The sequence below is a fragment of the Dama dama genome, chromosome 30, assembly GCF_033118175.1.
Source record: "Dama dama isolate Ldn47 chromosome 30, ASM3311817v1, whole genome shotgun sequence".
In the NCBI taxonomy this organism is placed as follows: Eukaryota; Metazoa; Chordata; class Mammalia; order Artiodactyla; family Cervidae; genus Dama; species Dama dama.
Genome location: NC_083710.1, coordinates 79190811 through 79211238, shown reverse-complemented (window position 1 = coordinate 79211238; position 20428 = coordinate 79190811). Strand labels below are relative to the sequence as shown.

At 45.8% G+C, this 20428-nt stretch overlaps 1 protein-coding gene across 6 annotated transcripts in view; it reads left to right on the top strand.

The window, feature by feature from the left end:
- The first annotated feature begins 13208 nt into the window (after nucleotides 1-13208).
- DOCK9 (dedicator of cytokinesis 9) overlaps nucleotides 13209-20428 on the top strand; it is a 271530-nt gene continuing 264310 nt past the window's right edge. For 4 of the 6 annotated variants that reach the window (XM_061133103.1, XM_061133106.1, XM_061133104.1 and 1 more), the window contains exon 1: nucleotides 13212-13373. In XM_061133103.1, the coding sequence (XP_060989086.1) occupies nucleotides 13245-13373 (129 nt within the window). In that variant the 5' untranslated portion in view covers nucleotides 13212-13244. Of the gene's footprint in view, nucleotides 13374-20428 lie in introns of all 6 variants that reach the window. The other 2 variants (XM_061133109.1, XM_061133108.1) reach the window with 2 other exon arrangements.

Here is a 20428-nt window from a genome sequence, read left to right as displayed (position 1 = left end):
CCTCCAGTAGCCCCCATGCCTGGATTCAAGGTTGTTTGAAACCTAGATGTCAACTCTAGTCATGGACAGAAAGAGCTTCAGGAAAACTCTTTAGGTCTGGCAGAAGCAACCAGAAAGAGGATTCCTAAGAAGAGTTTGGGAGGAAATCCAAACTCTTCTTCGCTCCCTCTCTTCTCTACTTTTTTGAGCCCTACCCCCAGGCAACCCCAGTCATAGCAGCAGCAGTGGGAGCGCGTAGGTATCGAAGAAAACTGTGCAGTGTGGATGCCTTCCTCTTTAGTCAGAGGAGCTGTGATGCCACGAGGGGAAGCAAATCCTAATGCTTTCTCCTCCCTCTGCGCTCCCGTCTCTCAGTCCTGAACACGAGCACTGTTCTGAGACGTGTGCACCCGAGTGGGATAGCTTTCGAGATGAAGGACCGACATGGGAACCCCAGGGAACTAGAATGGACCAGGGTCACGGAGCAAAGGGAACACTCCAGCGAAGTTCCTGGCACTGAGAGTGCATGAAACGGTTTAGGTCCCCCTGCAATTAGACTGCAGTAAAGACTGATCAATTGTCACCTGAAGGTTCCAGAAAAATTGAGCCTAGGACTGTGACCATGGGTCGGTATTTCCCATTCCTATTCCAAGGGTTTTTATTGGGCTATATCAGACCTGATGGAACTTGGTTCTTAAAATTTTTTATTACTGTGTAAACACAGGAAGAGAGAGGCCAAGATCACCTGCAAGGGGAAAAAAAAGATGAAGAATTGAAGATGAACATGACTAGAGCAGTAGAGCTAGGGGAACGTTGTTCATTTGCTAAGTCCTCTCTGGCTCCTTTCAACCCCATGAGCTGTAGCAGCGAGATTTCCCTGCCCTTCACCATCTCCCGGAGTTGCTCAAACTCATGTCCATTGTGTCAGTGATGCCATCCAACCATCTCATCCTCTGTCGTCCCTTTCTCCTCCTGCCCTCAATCTTCCCCAGCATCAGGGTCTTTTTCAATGAGTCAGCTCTTCACACCAGGTGGTCAAGGTATTGGAGCTTCAAATTCAGCACCAGTCCTTCCAATGAATATTCAGGGTTGATTTTCTTTAGGATTGACTGATTTGATCTCCTTGCTGTCCAAGGGACCTTCAAGAGACTTCTCTAGCACTACAGTTCGAAAGCATCAGTTCTTCTGTCCTCAGCCTTCATTATGGTCCAAATCTCACATCCATACATGACTACTGGAAAAACCATAGCTTTGATTATATGGACTTCTGTCAGCAAAGTGATGTCTCGCTTTTTATTATGCTGCCTAGGTTTGTCAGAACTTCCTTCCAAGGAGCAAGTGTCTTTTAATTTCATGGCTGCACGGGGAAGCTTAACAATCCTTTTATTTTTACAGCTGAGGACAATGTGACTCAGAAAGTCTTCCCCCAAGTTGCATGATATCTGATGTCTGCTAGGTAGCATTAGCAAAAGCAGTTTGTTCATCTCTCACCAGAAACTGTTCAGGTCCTTAACTCAGAAGACTTACCTTGATGCTTAGCAAGATGATTAGGATTCTTCCATGAGCAGTCTGCTTTTTGAAATTATCACTTCCTGGCACTGACAGTGTAATTCGATTTTGCATTTGCAAAAAACTGTAATCATGAGGTGTTGATAACGTACCTGACAGTTTGGATGTCACCTCATTTGAAAGCCTGCAGGCTCCTGAATCTTCAGTTCGCTCCTGAGATCAAAGACATATGGAAGGGCAAAGCGTGGTTGAAGAATAGAGATCAGATTCAGGGCACCAAGGTTGTATTTTTCTTTTTTTTTTTCTTATAGGAGATTTTTGTCCCCTATTTTTAAAGTCTTTATCAAATTTGTTACAATATTGCTTCTGCCTTATGTTTTGGCATGTAGGATCATAATCTCCCTGTCCAGGGATTGAACCTGCAACCCCCTGCATTGGAAGGTAAGGTCTTCACCACTGGACTGCCTGTGAAGTCCTTATAATTTTATTTCCAGAACAAAATATATTCTTTCTTCATATGAACTAAAGGAAAAGTTCAGCCAGGGTCCCTGCTTGGATTTCCACTGACTGCCCTGTTCTGCCCCATGCCATAGGCAGCTCCGGGTCAGTGTAGACCTGACCTGAGACTCCCAGAACCCTGGGAGGAGGAGAAAAATCCAGCAGCTGCCAAAGGAGGACAAGAAGCCTTTCCATCAGGCTAATGAAACCTGTCAGCACCAGCAGGGCCCCAGAACCTGATCTCCCAGGGTGCAAGAAGGATGGAAAAGCAGCCAAGAGAGGAGGAGGGGCGGGGAGGGAACAGGATTCTTCACCACACGGATTAGAGCGAGAGAGGGAGGAGTTTGGCAGGAAGCCGTCATGAAATGAAATAAAACTAAAATATGGTACAACAACTGGCAAATCGCTGACTTGGCGCTCTGAATTTGACCTGTTCCAGCTTCTTTGCGGCTGGCAGCCTGGAAGCGGGTTTGCCTAAGCTTCAGGGTCCTCTCTGATCTGTCCTTTCCAAGGCTAGGCAGGGGCCCTAGCAATGCGTTCATATGATCCTAAGGAATTTTATTTTCAATTAAAAAGTACAGAAAATTTTTTGAGAAGTTGAAGACAGTCACCAGAAATCTAACAGCTCAGAGACAATCACTGTTAACATTTTGCTAAACACTTTTCATATGCACATGAAGACTTTTTCTATCTCTTCAAATACACACCTACACTGATGTATTCAATTTTATATACTGTATATGCTACTCTGTAACCTACTTGTCTCACTTGTTGGGACATCTTTCTAAGCAATTAAAAATCACCTTTGCTTTTTTTTTTTCTTCCACTTTTATTGAAATGTAACTGGTATACAGTGCTGTGTAAGTTTGAGGTACGTGGTATAATGATTTGACTTACCTAAATCATGAAATGGCTATCACTGTAAGTTTACTGAACAGCCATCATCTCATATAGATACAAAATTAAGTTTTTAAAAAACTGTAGAAGTAGGATATTTTAGCCATAGTCAGTTAACCCCACTGTGTCTTTCCATCTCAACTGCCTTCATGGATAGTTTTTGGATTTGCTAAGGGAGGGTTGAGTTAGGAATACCCTAAATTAACTGCAACTGAGAGAGATGTTTGGGTACATTTTAACAAAAACACACAAGAAATGATAAGCTTCTATTTAGATCTATATATAAGGTAGCTTATTTTACATTCCTTAAATTCATTTATTAAAAAATTAAGAGAAAATTCAGGTTAAAAATTACTGGAATAGGAAATAAAACAGTTAACAATGAGTGATTAAGTCAGTAGAAGTTATACTGGCATGGAGAAGGAAAGTATAACAGAGTTTCAGATCATACTAAAACCAGTCACTCATTATGAAGAAGGAAAATTCTATCAGGAGAAAACAAATGGTATTTGGACTGTTTGAAAATCCTATTAATGAAAAGTGGATCGTGTGAACTCATTGGAAAAGAATTTTAAAAATTCTTACAGATTAACCCTGAAATGTTGACATTGATAAGGAGAATATAAAACTTAATCCTCCAATACACTGAGGATTTTGGAGATTAAACTATTGAATATTGTCAACTTGAAGACACTGACACACCAAAAAATGCTTAAAATACTCTGAAATCTTACAGCTCATCTATGAAACTTGCCTGCTTTCTCCAAATTTGACAAAATCCAAGAGTTATAAGACACTAACAGCTAGTGGCAAAGTTGAAAGAAATCTCTTCTAAATTATCAATAATAAAAAAATTTCAATTAAGTACGCATGAGGAAAGACTGAATTTTCTTTCTAAACCCACTATAAAAATAGTAAAAAAAAAAAAAAATCATTGTCTTTTGAAGAGACTATCAGAATGTATGCACTAATATTGTAGGAAAAAATGCATTTCAGAGATGCATGAGGAAGTAAATTAGTTAGAAACACTGCTACCTTTCTGGATTTTGTAATGTTTGTGGTATTTAGTAGCTTTAAAATTGTAGTTGGTATGATTTTTATTATACTAAATACCCACTTTTATTTAAACCCAATTTGATATTTATAATTTTGTACTCTTCCTCTAAAAGAGGGCCTCTTGAAATTCTATAAGCTTTATATCTTTTATACATTTTTTTCTTTTTAACATATCTCTAATACACTTTAAAACTGTGGTAAAATATATATGACATAAAATTTACCATCTTTTCTTTAGAGGTAGATCTTTAGAAATGTATTGTTTAATTTATTTATGTATCTGGATGCACCAGTCTTCATTGCAGCATGTGAACTACCAGTTGTGGCATATGACCTCTAGTTCCCTGAGCAGGAATATAACCCGGGTCCCCTGCATTGGGAGCCTGGAGTCTTAGCCACTGGACCACTAGGGAAGTCACAAAATTTACTATCTTAACCATTTAAAAATGTACAGATCAGTGGTATTATGAGCGTTTGCCTTGTTGTATAATCATCACCACCATCCATTCTTTTCATTTTTCCAAACTCAAACTCTGTACCCATATAAACACTAACTCCCCATCCCTCTCTCTACCCAGCTCCTGGTAACCACCATTCTACTTCGTGTGTCTATGAATTTTGACTAAGCTACATACTTCATTAAGTAGAATTCTATAGTATTTGTCTTTTGTGAGTATATGACTTCACTTACCGTAATGTCCTCAAGGGTCATCCATTTTGCATGTGTCAGAATTTCCTTCCTTTTTAAGGTTTAATAATATTACTTTGGGTGTATATACCACATTCTGTTCATCCATTTGACTATAATTGGACACCTGAGTCATTTACACCCCTTGGCTATTGTGAATAATACTTCTATGAACATGAGTGTACAAATAGCTCTTCCAAATCCAGCTTTCTATTCTTTTGGATATATGCCCAGATATGGAACTGCTGGATATGGCAGTTCTCTTTTTAATTTTCAAGAAAACACCATATTGCTTTACACAGTGTGGAGGCAGCTATAGTACTCCATCAATGGTGCAATTTCTCCACATCCTTGCCAATACTTACGTTCTGGTTTTTGGATAATAGCCATCTTAATGGGTGTGAAGCCCTTACTATAGTTCTAAGTCATGACTGGGATTTGGTTTTGCTGGGTAAGCTTCTACACAGCATTGCTCTATCAGTTCTCTCTTCAAGGCCGTATCCATGGTCATGGTTAGAACACAGCTCAGCCTTTGAGAATTACTGCTGTTTTCTCCCTTTCTCTCTCTTGAAGTTCTTGAGATCAGTTTATTCAAACTTGCTTTTGAGCAATCACAGATCCCATCTGTTTGGGCTTATTGTTTATTTCTGTTTTAGAGTTTATTGTATCTACCTATATTTCTACCCTGTTAATCAAGATGATGTATTCTCCTTACTTGTTCAATCTCCTATCTGTTGAAAAACTTAGTTAGTCTATCATTCCCATATATATTCACTGTCTGGTTGATGTTAAAGCTGGTACAGCTGGGTCTACAGGACCTGTTTCTAAAACACTGAAAACAATATCCTTACTGGCTGATAAATAGCCACCACCTTGTAACTCTGGGTCCTTCCTACCAGCTTGGGATCATTTAAAGGGTTAATGATTGATGGTGAAAGGGACCTCCAGGCCTGTGCTTAGAAGGGCCCTTGGGCTCTTGGCATCTGGTCCCATCACTTCATGGGAAATAGATGGGGAGACAGTGGAAACAGTGTCAGACTTTATTTTTTGGGGCTCCAAAATCACTGCAGATGGTGACTGCAGCCATGAAATTAAAAGACGCTTACTCCTTGGAAGGAAAGTTATGACTAACCTAGATAGCACATTAAAAAGCAGAGACATTACTTTGCCAACAAAGGTCTGTCTGGTCAAGGCTATGGTTTTTCCAGTGGTCATGTATGGATGTGAGAGCTGTTCTATAAAGCTGAGTGCCAAAAAATTGATGCTTTTGAACTATGGTGTTGGAGAAGACTCTTGAGAGTCCCTTGGACTTCAACGAGATCCAACCAGTCCATCCTAAAGGAGATCAGTCCTGGGTGTTCATTGGAAGAACTGATGCTGAAGCTGAAACTCCAGTACTTTGGCCACCTCACGCGAAGGGTTGACTCATTGGAAAAAGCCCTGATGCTGGGAGGGATTGGGGGCAGGAGGAGAAGGGGACGACAGAGGATGAGATGGTTGGATGGCATCACCAACTCGATGGACATGGGTTTGAATATGGGAATTGGTGATGGACAGGGAGGACTGGCGTGCTGTGATTCATGACGTCACAAAGAGTCGGACACAACTGAGCGACTGAACTGAACTGAACTGGGCTCTTGAAATTTTTTAATTTATTTTTTCAATTAATTAATTTGGCTTTGTTGGGTCTTAGTTGCAGCATGTGGGATCTTTCGTTGCAGTGTACAGGTTTCTCTCTAGTTGTGACACATGAGCTCAGTTGCTCTGCAGCATCTGGGATCTTTTTTCCTGGGCCAGGGATCGAACCCACATCACCTGCCTTGCAAAGTGGATGCTTAACCCCTGGACCACCAAGGAAGTCCTTTGAAAATCTTTTTTGAAAAACAGGGCCCACATTTTCATTTTCCACTGGGCTCTGCAAATTATGTAGACAGTCCCAAACAGATGATGTAGATTATGGCAAATTACATACATAGCCAGTACTCAGCAGAGTCATTGCCCTTTTAGACACTGGACCTTTTCCCAAGTGGAAAGGGGATTCTGCCTTAAGGTTTCTGCCAGGTCCAATGTAGGGGCTGCCATGCCAAGCCTCTGCGCTAACCACAGATTCTCTTTGGCCCTGCTCTTGTGCCATTCATCCTGGCCCACATTCTTCTGGAGCCCAAGCCTGGAAAAAGGCATTTAGAGATCAGCATTTTTCTGCTATGAGAAGTTTTATGTTTTTAAGAGGCATAGCCCTGTTCCAAGCTCATTTTTTACCCCCGATTTTCATTTTTTCATGGTCGACTGTTTTAGGCCCCCATCTGTTTAAATTCTGTGTTTCCTAGAAAAATTGTGTAAATTTTGCTACATAAATCTTTTCCAAAGGAAACTGGCTTTTGGATCCTATTTTAACCAGGTAGACATTGCAAAGTCATGCAGAATTCCTGCCTAATTTCTGCTTTATTGGCTCATTGGAAAGCCTTAACTACAATGGAAATAATTCAGGAGAAAGCTCTAGTTATTTCCTCAGATATGTTCTTGATATACAAATCCCATTTGAGCTTGTTTGGCAAGAGAATTACCTAGGAGTGCATCTCTATTTGTGTTTCTATACCTCATCTGTGATGTAAACTTTAACTCAGGAATATTGTGCAAGTTTTTTCCAGGTGGTGCTAGTGGTAAAGAACCTGCCTGCCAATACATGAGACTTGAGATGTGGGTTCAATTTCTGGGTAGGGAAGATCCCTTGGAGAAGGAAACACTCCAGTATTCCTGCCTGGAGAATTCCGTGGGCAGAGGAGCCTGGTGGGCTATAGTCCATGGGGTCACAAAGAGTCAGACGTGACTGAGCGACTTTACACCCACACACACACACACCTACCTCATCTTTGATGTAAATTTTAATCACTTAGGAATATTGTGGGGATTCATTTGATAAGGTCAGAATGGTTTCAATAACAGCATTTTTAAACCAAACTATTAGGATTATGCATTTGCTGTGATTGTATATGATCATTATTTGGTTATACCTAGTATGGCAATAATCACAGGTTACTGAGATTCAATGATATTAAAGCCAATTTTCATGTCTCATCTGTCCCCAGCTCTCTTTTATGAAATGATAACAAACTTAGACTTTGCAATACACATTGCTACAAAGAATATTAATGTCATTTTGGATTGCATGCTACAGATGAACAAACATTGTTTGCTTTTTTGGTGTCGGTCAACCTTTGGAGATTATTAACCATGTTCACAAATTAGAGCAAAAGTGCTGGTGATGAACAGTTGAAAGGGAGGGAAAACCTAAGACTAATTCAAAAAGGGCATAACTTGGTGACGAAAGTATCTCCTTAGTCTTGGGGTAGGGAGTTTTATGTCGCAATCTGGACCCTTCTTGGATGCATAGTAAACAGCTCTGATGACAATTTCTTGAAATATCCTATAATTATTTAATAGCCAGTAATGATTGATCAATTATTATGTGAGACAGATCCTGTGTTGGTGTTTTTCAAATATTACCATGCAAATCTAACATGCCCCATGTGCTCTCCGCCAAAGTTGCTCAGACACTGGTCACAAGGCAGCCTCCAGGCAGAGCAACCAGCTCCAGCTTCCTGTTCTCTGAGAAACTGCCCCCGGCTTATACATATCAAGTTAGTTGCTTCTCCTTTGTGGTCTCACCTTCCTGATCCATTGGATCACAGTTATATTTATGGGGCTGTCTTCTCCACTAGACTATGAGTAACTTTTCAGAAACATAGGATGCTGTTTTTTATGCATAAATTAATAGACATAGTTGTGGTTCTCTCTGGTTGGGTTGGTGCCAATTATGTGGTTTCTGGAGAAAGAAATGGCAATTCACTTCAGTATTCTTGCCTGGAAAATCCCATGGACAGAGGAGCCTGGTGGGCTGCCGTCCATGGGGTCACAGGAGTCGGACACGACTTAGGGACTAAACTACTACACCTACTGCCTGGTTTACCTCCTTCCATTCTCTTTCCCCAAACACCAGACTAGTTCTCAATGAAGCTGTAATGAACAACACTCAAACCTGAGCGGTTTAGCACAGGTTTTCTCTTTCTTACTTACTTCACTCTGCATAAAAGGCTCTAGGTTCATCCACCTCATTAGAACTGACTCAAATGCGTTTCTTTTTATAGCCAAGTAATATTCCATTGTATATATGTACGACATCTTCTTTATCCATTCCTCTGTTGACGGACATTTCGGTGGCTTCCACGTCTTGGCTATTGTAAACAGTGCTGCAACAAACACTGGGGGTGCATGTATCCTATTTGACCCTGCTTTTCTCTGGATATATGCCCAGGAGTAGGATTGCAGGGTCATATGGTAGCTCTATTTTTATTTATTCAGGAACCTCCATACTGTTCTAAAAGGGGAGAAGTTTTAAGGGCCTTTGGTTTGCCAAACTGCTGGAAATGGAAGTCTAAAGGCTCACTGCTCACAAAATGTGGTCTGTGCACCAGCACCATCTGCTTGGGGGAGGAGTTTGACATCAGTGGGGAGCTTATTAGAACTGTTGATTTCAGGTTGTCATTCTTGTTCAGTTGCCCAGATATGTACGCTACTTTTGCAATCCCATGGGCTGCAGCACACCAAGTTTCTCTGTCATTCACCATCTCCTAAAGTTTGATTTCGGGTACCACACCTGATCTTCTGAATTGGAATCTGTGTGTAACAAGATCCCCAGGTCGTTTTTATGCACAATAAAGTTTGAGAAACCCTGGTTTCAATGATCTCATAAGGTCCTCATATTTCATTTTCACAGATGTGCTCTTTCAGGATAACCTAGAAGAGATTTTAAAATAATTATGTGTCATTAAGAAAGACACAGATCCTAAAGCTAACCTAATAAGAAATCATTCAGTAAGAGATTATTAGTAAAATGTGGCTAATGCTTAAATTATAAATATTTGAATGTTGTACTGTTACTTATGTGCAAATCTTCAAAACTGGCTGGAATTATATTTCATTTCCAGTACCTACTAGTATGATCCTCAACAAAAAGGATGGCTTTCTTCCTACAGTTTTGGTGAAACAAAGATGGGGTTACCCCCTCAAGCTAAAGTAGATAGATGTATCTTCCACCACACCTTAAACATCATCCCTCTCCATTCCATGCAGCATTTGCAACCTGGACCTGATGTGCCTCCTTCAACAAAGGTGTGAGAGCCTCTCTCCAGGAGTTGATGCAGTAAGAATTCACACAATTCTAGGTCCACTCTGGTGGGGATTAAAAAAAAACCAAAAACAAACAAACAGCCTTTGGTAAGTGTGTGAGTTTCCGATGACTGCCGTACCACAATAAAGCATCACAAATTGGGTGGCTTAGAACAAGAAAATTTATTCTGTCATGGTTCTGGAGCCTAGAAATCCAGTTAAGGCATCAGCAGGGTCATGCTGTCTCCAAAGACTCAAGGAAGAATCCTTTATTTTATCAAGCTTCTGGTGGTTGCCAGCAATCCTTGGTGTTCCTTGACTTGTAGATGTTTCATTCCAATCTCAGGCCTTCTTGCTGTGTGTCTCTGACTGTGTCTCTTCTCTTCTCATAAGGACACTGGTCATATTGGTCCAGTATGACCTCACTGAAACTTGATGACATCTGCAAAGACCCTGTTTTCAAATAAGGTCACATTCACAGATACTGGAGTCAGGACTTCAATGTCTTGAAAAGTGAAACTGGAAGTCGCTCGGTTGTGTCTGACTCTTTGCGATCCCATGGACTATACAGTCCATGGAATTCTCTAGGCCAGATCCATGCCCTCCTCCAGGGGATCTTCGCAATCCGGGGATCGAATCCAGGTCTCCTGCATTGCAGGTGGATTCTTTACCAGCTGAACCACAAGGGAAGCCCTATATGTTTTAAGGGGCGGGGGGGGGGGGGGGGTGCCACAATTCAACCCAAAACAGGAAGGATGAAATTTCTGCTCAAATTTAAACCTAAGAAATGCCCCATTTGTTAACTTCACCAGGAAGAAGAGGCTCTGCTCTGGGTCGCTGGGAAAATCAGCCTTCCTGGACTTAGTTCACATTACCATGCTTCCTTCTCTGTCAGAACTTGTTCTTGTTTAGACCTTGTCCGCGACTACTGGCAGTATCTCACAGTTCAACCCTTGCTTCCTAAATGAAAATCTGCCAATTCTAGAACATAATGAGTCAGTAAGCAAGCACAGAATGTAGGACTGGTAGAAATGGATACTCTTCACTTTCCAGATACATGCTCTGTGTTCATCCATTTCTTAAACAGAACAAAACAAAACAAACAAACAAACAAAAAAGAAAGCCGCACAACATTGTGTGTTTCTATTTTCTTCATTGAATAAAATCTATTATTAGTATTCTCTGGAAGTAGATGCGATTTAGAGAGCCAAGGCAACTCAGTGGGGGTAAAGGTCTGTGCTATCTGGAAACTTCTTCAGGTGTCAGAAGGTCAAAGGGAAAACTTCACGTTTCTCAGACCAGCTTCTAACAGTTCCGGTAAGAAGTGAATTGACCTACCCCATGCGGCTCAGCGGTACAACCCGGGATGTGCCTGGTGAAACCAGACACCGCAGGCTCCGGCGTGAAGCTGCGCCTTCTGCCCCGGGGTCACCCAGCGTTCCCCTGGAACACGAGCAGCCTGCTTAATATCTAGGCTTTACGCAGCAGAGGAAATAGATTAGTGTGTAATTGCTCTTCTTATTTTCACACGCTATTCTTTTGTCTTCCAGCTTGTCAAGCTCACGTGTAGTGCTACATCCCGCGTCTCAAGACACGGGGACAACAATCCGATCCAGCAAAAGCATTTATTGAGTGCCTACTGCATGCCGAAAACTCCAGACTTTATAATGGGCCAGACCTGCCCATTAAGTCCTGAACGGTGGTATTTTGCTTTCTACCCTAGATTGGTAGTTTCCCTACTTTTAAGATTCCGCTTTGGGCCGGTGTTTGGCTTTCGAGCAGGGTGGGAGGCCACTGGCGACCTTCTTTACAGGCTGACGACGGCTAGGAGGCCTCCACGCGTTCAAGCCAGCACCCGCGCGGGAGGGATTCCTCCGAAGGCTGGGTTCACACCGCCACCCCGCGCGCAGGTGAGGAGCTGTCCATCAGGCACGCGATGGGCGTGATCTCCGCAAATCGACCAATCAGGAGAGCCTGCATTAAGCCAAACTCCCGCCTCCAAACCCAAACCAGTGAGCATGCGCCGTGGGCGCTACACAAATTCCTCCCTCCCCTCAAGCCCTCACCTCAGGAGGGTCAGTTAGGGTGCTCCGCGTTTCCTCAGAAATAAGAGAAGAGGTGGGGAGCCCCTTAGGAATGGGGAAGCCGAAACAGCGGGTGTAAGGCAGTTCCTCAGAGCCGCGGCTGTCGCTCGCGGCCGCCAGCTCCCGGGGTCACGTTGGGCTCGCAGGCCGGCGCTCCTGGGTTTTCCCGGGCTCGGCGCCCAGCGGTCCGGCCGGGCCGCGGAGCTGGGGGCGGGGGCGACCGACGGCGCTCGCCGTGTCACTTCAGCCCCTGGGCAGGTTGCGGCCCTCCGTTTACAGAGGAGCGGGGCGAGGCTCAGAAGTTTTGACAGTGACGCAGCAGCTGGTCTCGGCCGGCCAGGGTCTGCGTGACTCATCGCGGACCCCTCCCTTGGGCTCGCTGAGGCGTCCACGCTTCGCGCGACGCCTCTGGGGGCCGAAGGGGGTTTGGGAGGCGGAGAAGCGCCCCCCGCCAAGTGCGTGCGGCGCTCGCTCTCGCCGGCTCCTGGGCCCCGGGGCGCTCCGTCCCGCTCCGCCCCGCCGGGGCTGCCAACCGCCCTGCGTTCTCCCGAGGGAGGCTCACAGGCCGCTTTCCTGAAACCTCCGTCTCCCCGTCAGCGGCCCCAGGGGGGCGTGGTGCCACCCTATCCCGACCCCTGCCTGGCCCCGGGATGCTGGGGCTCCGCCAGCCGGGAGCCCGGGGTCCCCGCGTACAGGTGCGGGCCCCCGGGAGGACTTGGCGCCGCAGCCCCGGGGTCGCGCGCCTTCCCGGCGGCGTGCACGGCCCCGGCCTGGGGTCTTCGGACGTGTGGCCCCGGGGAGTAATCGAACCGGGGAGGAGGCGCCCCTCCACTCCCCTCCCCTCGGGGTCCCCACCTGCCCCGCCAGGGCTCCGGGACTGCGCGCAGCCCGCGCCCCGCGGCACCCGCCGCCGGACCAGCGGGGGCCCGCCGTCCCGCCGCGTCGGCCCCTCCTCCGCCCGTCCCGCCCCGCCCCGCGCCGCGCCGGACACCCCGCCCCGAGGAGGCGGCCCGGCAATCGGCCGCCGAGCGAGGTTGGTGGCATGGGGGAGCAGCCGCCGCCGCCGCCACCGCCGCCACACGCACTGTCTTCCCTAGCGAGCCCGGGCGCCGCTCGGAGCACTAGCGACCCGGACGCCTAGAGACGGGGGGCGGCTCGGGGCGTGACATCCAGCGGAGGGCGCGGCCCGGGCTGCGCCTCCCGGACGCGCGGCGAGCGGCGGGGCGGTGGGGGCAGCGGGCGGGCGGCTGCGCCGGGAGAGCCGCCGGCGGGCCGGGCCGAGCCGAGCGCCCAGGGCGCACCTGGCGGCGGCGCGGCCCGGCCAGACTGCGGGAGCAGGCGCGGCGGCGGCGGTGGCGGCGGCAAGGATGTCGCAGCCGCCGCTGCTCCCCGCCTCGGCGGAGACTCGGAAGTTCACCCGGGGGCTGAGTAAGCCCGGCACGGCGGCCGAGCTGCGGCAGAGCGTGTCCGAGGTGGTGCGCGGATCGGTGCTCCTGGTGAGTGCTGGAGCGCGGAGGGAGGCGGGAGGGCGGGCGGCCACCCCTTTCGCGCTCCTCTAAGTCGAGCCGGCGGGGGCAGAGCCCCCGACCCTCTTGGGTCAGCAGGATTAAGAGGTGGTGGAGGAGGCGGGTGTCGGACAGGGCAGAAGGGAAGATCTTGGAGGGGGCATCAACTCCACCCTGCGCCCGTGAGTCCTCTCCCCGCTGCTGCCCCACCTCCCTCATGGGAAATTTCCTGGGAGGGAAATCGCCATCTCCTTCATTCCAATCCCCTCCCCACCCCCAAGTTTACCAACTGAGAATTTACTCTCTCCTTTCCCCCATCCCTCACACCCCACCCTTCTCCTCCCTTATTCCGGGGGGTAAGGGGCGGGGGCTTGACACCTGTGGCTCGGTGGGGCGCAGGGGAATGGATGTGGGGGCTTCCTCTTCCAGTCCGACACCCAGGGTGGGATACGGCCTCGCGGACCCCCTTTCGATGGGCTGAGCCCCAGAAGGGCAGGGGTTCCGCATTCTCTCTTCCACTCCCTCCCGCTGGCCGGCATCCTGAGATTTGAGCGCCTCTTACGAAAGGTTAAGAGGCTTGCTAGGAATCGCTGGTGACTTCCGCAAGGGTGCAAATGACAACGATTTGGGGGATTCGTAGCAAGCTGCCCTGGGGATTAATCTGGTCCTAGCAGAAAGTCTTTTGAACATAGGCCTCTGAGTGTGAGGAAGATGAAGTTTTAAATCAACTTTTCCACTGCTCCAGCTGGGTCCTGCTGTATTTGGAAACGCAGTATGCCCTGATCGCCTGGACAGGGCGAGAGAGGAGCGATGTCTGAGCAGCAGCGTGCCCTTGTGGGTAGCTGGACACTTCCAGCAGCTCCTTGCACCGGGAGCTGGCGTTTGTTTTCTTGAAAGGGGCTTGTTTGTGGGTGAGTGACTTGTGTTTGTTGGGCCTTGGAAGTGATTCTCAGGGCTTCGTGGGGCTGTGTGTGGGGTATTGTCTTGGTGGAGTGCTGGGTGCCTTAACACAGGGCCTGGCTCATCCTTTTGGTGGCAGATAGATGCCTTTCCTGGCCAGACATAGAATGACATGAGTGATGTTTGTGGAGAATGGAGATGAAGCTTCACTGATTTCCATAGCTAGTTGGCTCAGTTTTATTTTTCTCTCGATGGCTCTGACAGCTCTCTGTAGATTCCATAAACTCCAATCTGTTCAGTAATAAGGGATTTTGTTTTTCTGTTTTTGCTAAAGTTGATCATTTGATGGTAAGGAGTAGAGCGGGAATTGATAATGACCAAAACCTGGGATCTCTTCCTGCCTTTCATTGCTTTGGCCTAAGTAGTATATCCTGCATCTTCCTGACTTTTGCCAACCTGTGTATGTTAAAGATAGAACCCACAGACATCTGTGGCATCCTGTTCTGTCATGAAAGGAAACTTAGTTCTTTTGACTGGGGGCACTAATAATACCCCACCATTAGTAATTTGAATCCAAAGAAGAATAAATAAAATCATGAGTTCCATAATGTGGGACAGACCCGGACTGAAAAGGAGGTACTAATTTAACAAGCCATTAGGTCAAGTACAGCACTGCTCACCACTGATGTGCCGCAGTCCTTGAATTCAGCAGCCCTTCCTGCAAGAGGCTAGCCTGCTGATAGTGACCCAGGAGTGTCCATTCCCGTGTGTGGAATGTGTCCATTCCTGCTGTGTTCTGTCTCATGACTCGTTAACAGTACATCTCTTTTTCCCTGGGCACCCTGAAGTATGAACAGTCAGACATTTGGCTGATGTCTCAACCCTTAGCGATGTCCACCTGCAACCGCTTGTCTGATGAAACAAAATATGGGAAAGTCAAGTGGGCCGCCTTGGGCCTTTGAAAGGCTCCCAGGCTAAAAGGGAAACGCGTTGCAGTGGTTCTGCATTGCAGATGGAGAGAATTTGGAATAACTTTCAGATACTAAAAATTACCCATCACCCTCACCCCTCTCACCTCCTGCCAGGTACTCTGCCACCACCTGCTGCTTCTTGCTGCTTCCGTGTCTGTCAGGAAGCCACAGAAGATGCACCTGTCTCGGCTTTGTTCTAGGAAGGTCTAAGAAGGTACCCAGATCCTTGCAGGAGGCAGAGCAGCAACCAGGCCAGGGTTTGGAATCCCAGGGTCCACCGATCCAGCTTGGATGGAAGTGGTACTCTGCTTTATCTGACAGCCTGAGTCAGTGCTAATAGCATAGTAAACACACAATAAATGTTTCTTACCTAGCAATTCTGTAGATGGACTGAAAGAAAACTAGACAGGGTATGGACTTAAGTAGCTCTTCTCATGCTTCTAGTACTGATGAATGGCTGTTAGTGACATCAGAAACAACAGAATTAAATAATTCAGTGGGTGATAATGGCTGCCATTAAAAAGTAAGGTGTACTCATAGATTTTTTTTGTTGTTGATAGGGTCAGGTTTGTGGGCCTTTAAAGATGATATTAATTTGTAAATCTTGAAAAAAAACATGCAAAAAAGTGGAGAGAATATCATAATGAACCTTCATAATCCATCAGCCTTGCTGTTGATGAGCTAAGGACTTTGATCAGGTTTTTTCACCTAAGCCTCAGTTTACTCATCTGAGAATTATTGAGATTCAATAATTATCAAGATTTTGCTAAACTTGCTTTAACTGTCTCCCTTTCCCCCCTCCATTTTTTGTGTGATTGTGAGTTCTATGGTGCCCGTCATTCATCCATATAATACCCAGTTGTTGTTTAGTTGCTAAGTTGTATTATTAAAAATAGGTATATTTTCCCACATAACTATAATGCCATTATGTCAAAGTTAGCAATAATCTTGAAATACTCTTCAGACTTCCCAGTTTGCTTCAGAAACATCTTTGAATGGTGGTAGTTTGTTCTCCTCAGGATCCTAAAAGTTTTGCTGGCCGTTTCAAATGTGGTTTGTTCTTTCCTGAGCTTTAGAATTAGTAATAACAGAGTGAACCCTCCTGGGAGTCGGGAGTCCTGGGTTTTAATCTGAGAGGTTTGGTAGTGCAGAGCATGGGCTCTGAAGTCAGAGCACCTGGGCTGTAATTCCAGCTCTACCCGGTACCACCTGTGCAGTCTTAGGCCCAGCGTTCAGCCTTGGTGAGCTTCCTCACCGGTAGTGCAGCAGAGATAGTATTTGTACTTAGCTTCCATGGTTGTTGAGAGGATTTAGTGTGCAATGGAGGTAAAGCTCTTACACGGAGCCTGGTCAGTATCCTACCAGTACTTAAGTCACCCTGGGTTGGTCCCTTAATCTCTCTGCACCTCAGGGCTCCTGTTCTTGTAAATAAGGAGCTGTTCTAGATGGCCCTAGAGTCCCTTTCCCTACCAACAGGCTTCGATTCAAAGATGCTTTTGTAGGAGTTGTTGTCGTTGTTCAGTCACTAAGTTGTGTCCGACTCTTTTATAAGAGCAGTAGAAGTACTACTACTCGTAATGTTCCTAACTGCAGAAGATGTCATTTATGATTTCAGGTAGTGAAAGAAGAATCCTCACAATTCCAGAACTAGCTTTCCGTGATTGAGAACTGTCAGGAGGGCAGCACGTTCAGATCATAGGCAAGCTCAGGAGAAAAACTAGAAATAATTCCCTGAGCAGTGTTGAGTTGTGATTGGATCTTTCAGATGTATTAAAGATAGCATCATAATGGCCTAGATCTAAGGAAGTGTACCACCCAGGACCTAAAAATATCCTTTCTCTGAAAGATCTGTGTGAATATTGGGACGGGGCCCTTCGCGTGGGTTTGGCAGCTCCACGTGCTTGGGTATAGTTGCCCAAGTCACCTGGCCTCCTTGCCGATCTTATCTCAGTGTGTCCAGCTCGAGGCTCTCCTTTGACATCAAGTCCCTGCTGGTGACACCATTCCACAGGCATCCGAGAGCCCTGCAGTGTGAGATGAAGTAAAACCAAGTCGGGCAGGCACCAAAGTTCCCTTTGTGTAACTGGAGGGGGATGGACAAGCCTGATAATCTCCAGAGTGCCGCCCTGGGGCCTTTCTCACCCTCCCAGGTCCAGTATGATCTGAGGTAACCTGACACCCGGGGGGGCTGGTGTTCTTTGAAATCCCCAGATAACATAAAACCTCATTTTGGCTGTAATTTTAAATCAGATAGGATAGTAAATCGGTAACTGGACTGGCCTGGGCTTCACCTCACCTTCTTCCTCCACCCTCTGGTGGAGTCCCAACAACAGAAATGTCCCAGCATACAGGAAGCAGGGCAAAGGCCTATCTCCAACTAGATAATCAACAACAGGTTGTGTGTTTCTTTGGTTTCTGCTCCATTTGAATATTGGGAGACAGGAGGGCATTCGTAATGCCTTGAGTTTGAAAAGGGAGGAGTGGAATTGTAAAACCTTTGTCCACATTTGTCAAGGGCCTGGTCTGTGCTAGGACTTTTCGCTGGGTACTGAGGATCTGCTGTTGTTTAGAGCAGGCTCTTGCCCTGAAGGGTTTATGATTTAAACTCTCAACAGGTGGACAGGTCAGTCTTCAACACAAAGATAGCAGTAGGAATAAACACATTGAACACATGTGAAGGAACACATACTAAGAAGGAACAGAGAAAGATGAAGTAACAGAGAATTGATACACTCGGGAAAGGGTTTGTGAAGAAATGAATGGGACCTGGGAGATGCCGAGACAAGGGAGACTTTTCTTCCAGAAAGGAATGAGAGCCAGAGACCGAGCACATACTTGGAAGGCCTGGCTAGGCGAGGAAGGAGCAGAGCAGCTTGGGCAGGGAAGGGTAAGGTTTAGGAGGAAGGGAGAGAAGTTTTGAGAAATACAGTTGCTCATTTGGAGGACAGTTTCAATGACTGGCTGAGAATGATCATAAAATAGATGTTTTTTCTTCTTGAAACCTATTTTAGGAAAGAGGTTCAAACCAGTCCCTGAACATACTCTTCTTAGAAATCTTCCTTTCTGCGTAATCTTGGGGGTAAATAATATGACAGTTTTGTGTCACTCAGTCCTAAGGACCCAAAGTGAAGTCTTTGGCATGAACAAAAACGAACCTCTGTGTGTGTCAACTTTCAGGGTACATGTGAGCAGTAAGTCAAACACGGTGGGTACACCACTGAATAAATGATGTTACAAAAAAGTATTAACCCCACCTTTTATCACATACTGAGATAAGTGATAACTACATGTAAGAGACACATGTAGAAGAAGTCAAAGAAACAGCATAAAACATGGGTGAATAATCATGTAAGGGTGGAGAGGGACTTTAAAGAATGAAAGTAAAGGGCAAAACCAGTTTGTCCTGGGCTTGGGAGGTGAACCCAGGGCCTTGCTGTTGATGAGCTGAGGACTTTGATCAGGTTTTTTCACCTAGCCTCAGTTTACTCATCTGAGAATTGGGATTGTTAAGTATTATTATCTCAGGGAGTTCTTAAAGATTAAAAGATTTAATGTATGTAAAGATACTTAATAGTAAGTGCTTAACAAAGATAAGCTCATATTGTAATAAAAGATTGCTCATCTTGACTAAATGTATCTGGAGCCAGCACTTACTGTGTCCTAGGATATGTGTCAGGGCTTTACACATAGGAAGTCAAGTCATTTCGAGGTCAGAGGCTGTAAGTGGGGGAATCTGTCTTGAACCTGGGAACTGTGGCTTCAGACCATGTGTCCCTACTTACCACCCTGCCTCCTGCCTCCTCATGTAAAAACTCAAACCTGCATTCTCTGTGTCACAAGCACCATCAATTTAAAAGCCAATAATAAGTTTAGAAACAGTATTTGTCTTCTTCTGTATATCTATATCTCAGTCATAGTGTTAACTTTTAAAAAAATAATGAGAGCTCTTAGGAATCAATTAAAAAAAGAAAAATATGCCAGAAGAAAAATAGGAAAGGACATTCATAGGTAGTTGCTCAAAGAAAGGAATACAGCTAGCCAATAAAGAACAGGAAAAAAAAAAAAATTCAGCCTTGCAAATGATTACAGAAACATTAATTAAAACAGGATGCTATCTTTGCCCGAAAAATTTGCAAAGATAGAGAAAGTTTTGCAAGGGTGGGGCGAGCTGGGCACTTTTGTTTGCAAGGTCACCTCATCTCACAGTTCCATTCACATGGCATTTTATGAGAATTGTGTCTCCTGGGTTTTATAACATGATGAATGGTATGACTACTTGAGCTGGGCTATATGTATCAAGAACTTTAACATGCTCCCATTCTTTGGCTCAGTACTTAAACAACTGTAGGAACTCCCCCTGAGGACTGAACTGAAATGTACATAAATGACAGTGTCTGAAGTCACAGTGCTGAGGGTTCAGGGCAAAAAATGTAAACCACCGACACACTGCAGACTCTCTAAAGATCTTAACAGTAGTCTAAATGAATTGTGGGGTTGGGTTGTTTATGATGCCATGAAGTTTAGTTTTAGAAGAATAATGACTTGAGAAAATTCTTCCCTGATCATGTCGGGAGGCAGCGAGGCCTGTGGTCAAGTTCGGGGGCTTGGGTTCTGTTACCGCTTTAATACTAGCCACGGGGTGACCTCGGGTTGTGGCCCCGCAGCCTGGTTCTGCCCTTAGTGTGGGGCAGGGTCTCAGTCCTCACCCCTTCAGCTTGTCACCTGCACCGTTTGGTACCACTTAGCACCCCTTCCTCCCCTCCTGTGGTTCTCCTCCAGCTCCTCCGTCCCTTCGCTCCTCACCACCCATCCTAAAGAGTCCCTTGTCTTTGGCTCATAACATTTTATCGCTTCCCTTGACTCTGCAAGGAGCTAGATTCCTTCATTGCAGTTTGCAAATCTGTATCTCAGTTTTGATTTTTTTTTCCCCCTCAGCTCAGAGCTGCTCTTCTGCTAACTTGCCTGACATACGTACCCAGCTGTCCTACCAATCCCTTACATTCAGCATCTGTGAAATATAAATTGTCACTTTTCGTCCCAAACCAGCCGTCTTTCTTGCATACTTGTTTTCTTTAGCGAGAGGCATCTTTGCATGGTCACCAACTCTGAAATCTCTGATTCCTCTTTTGTCTCTTCTGTTCACCTCCTTTTGCCTTCCTCATCCTGTCATCACGG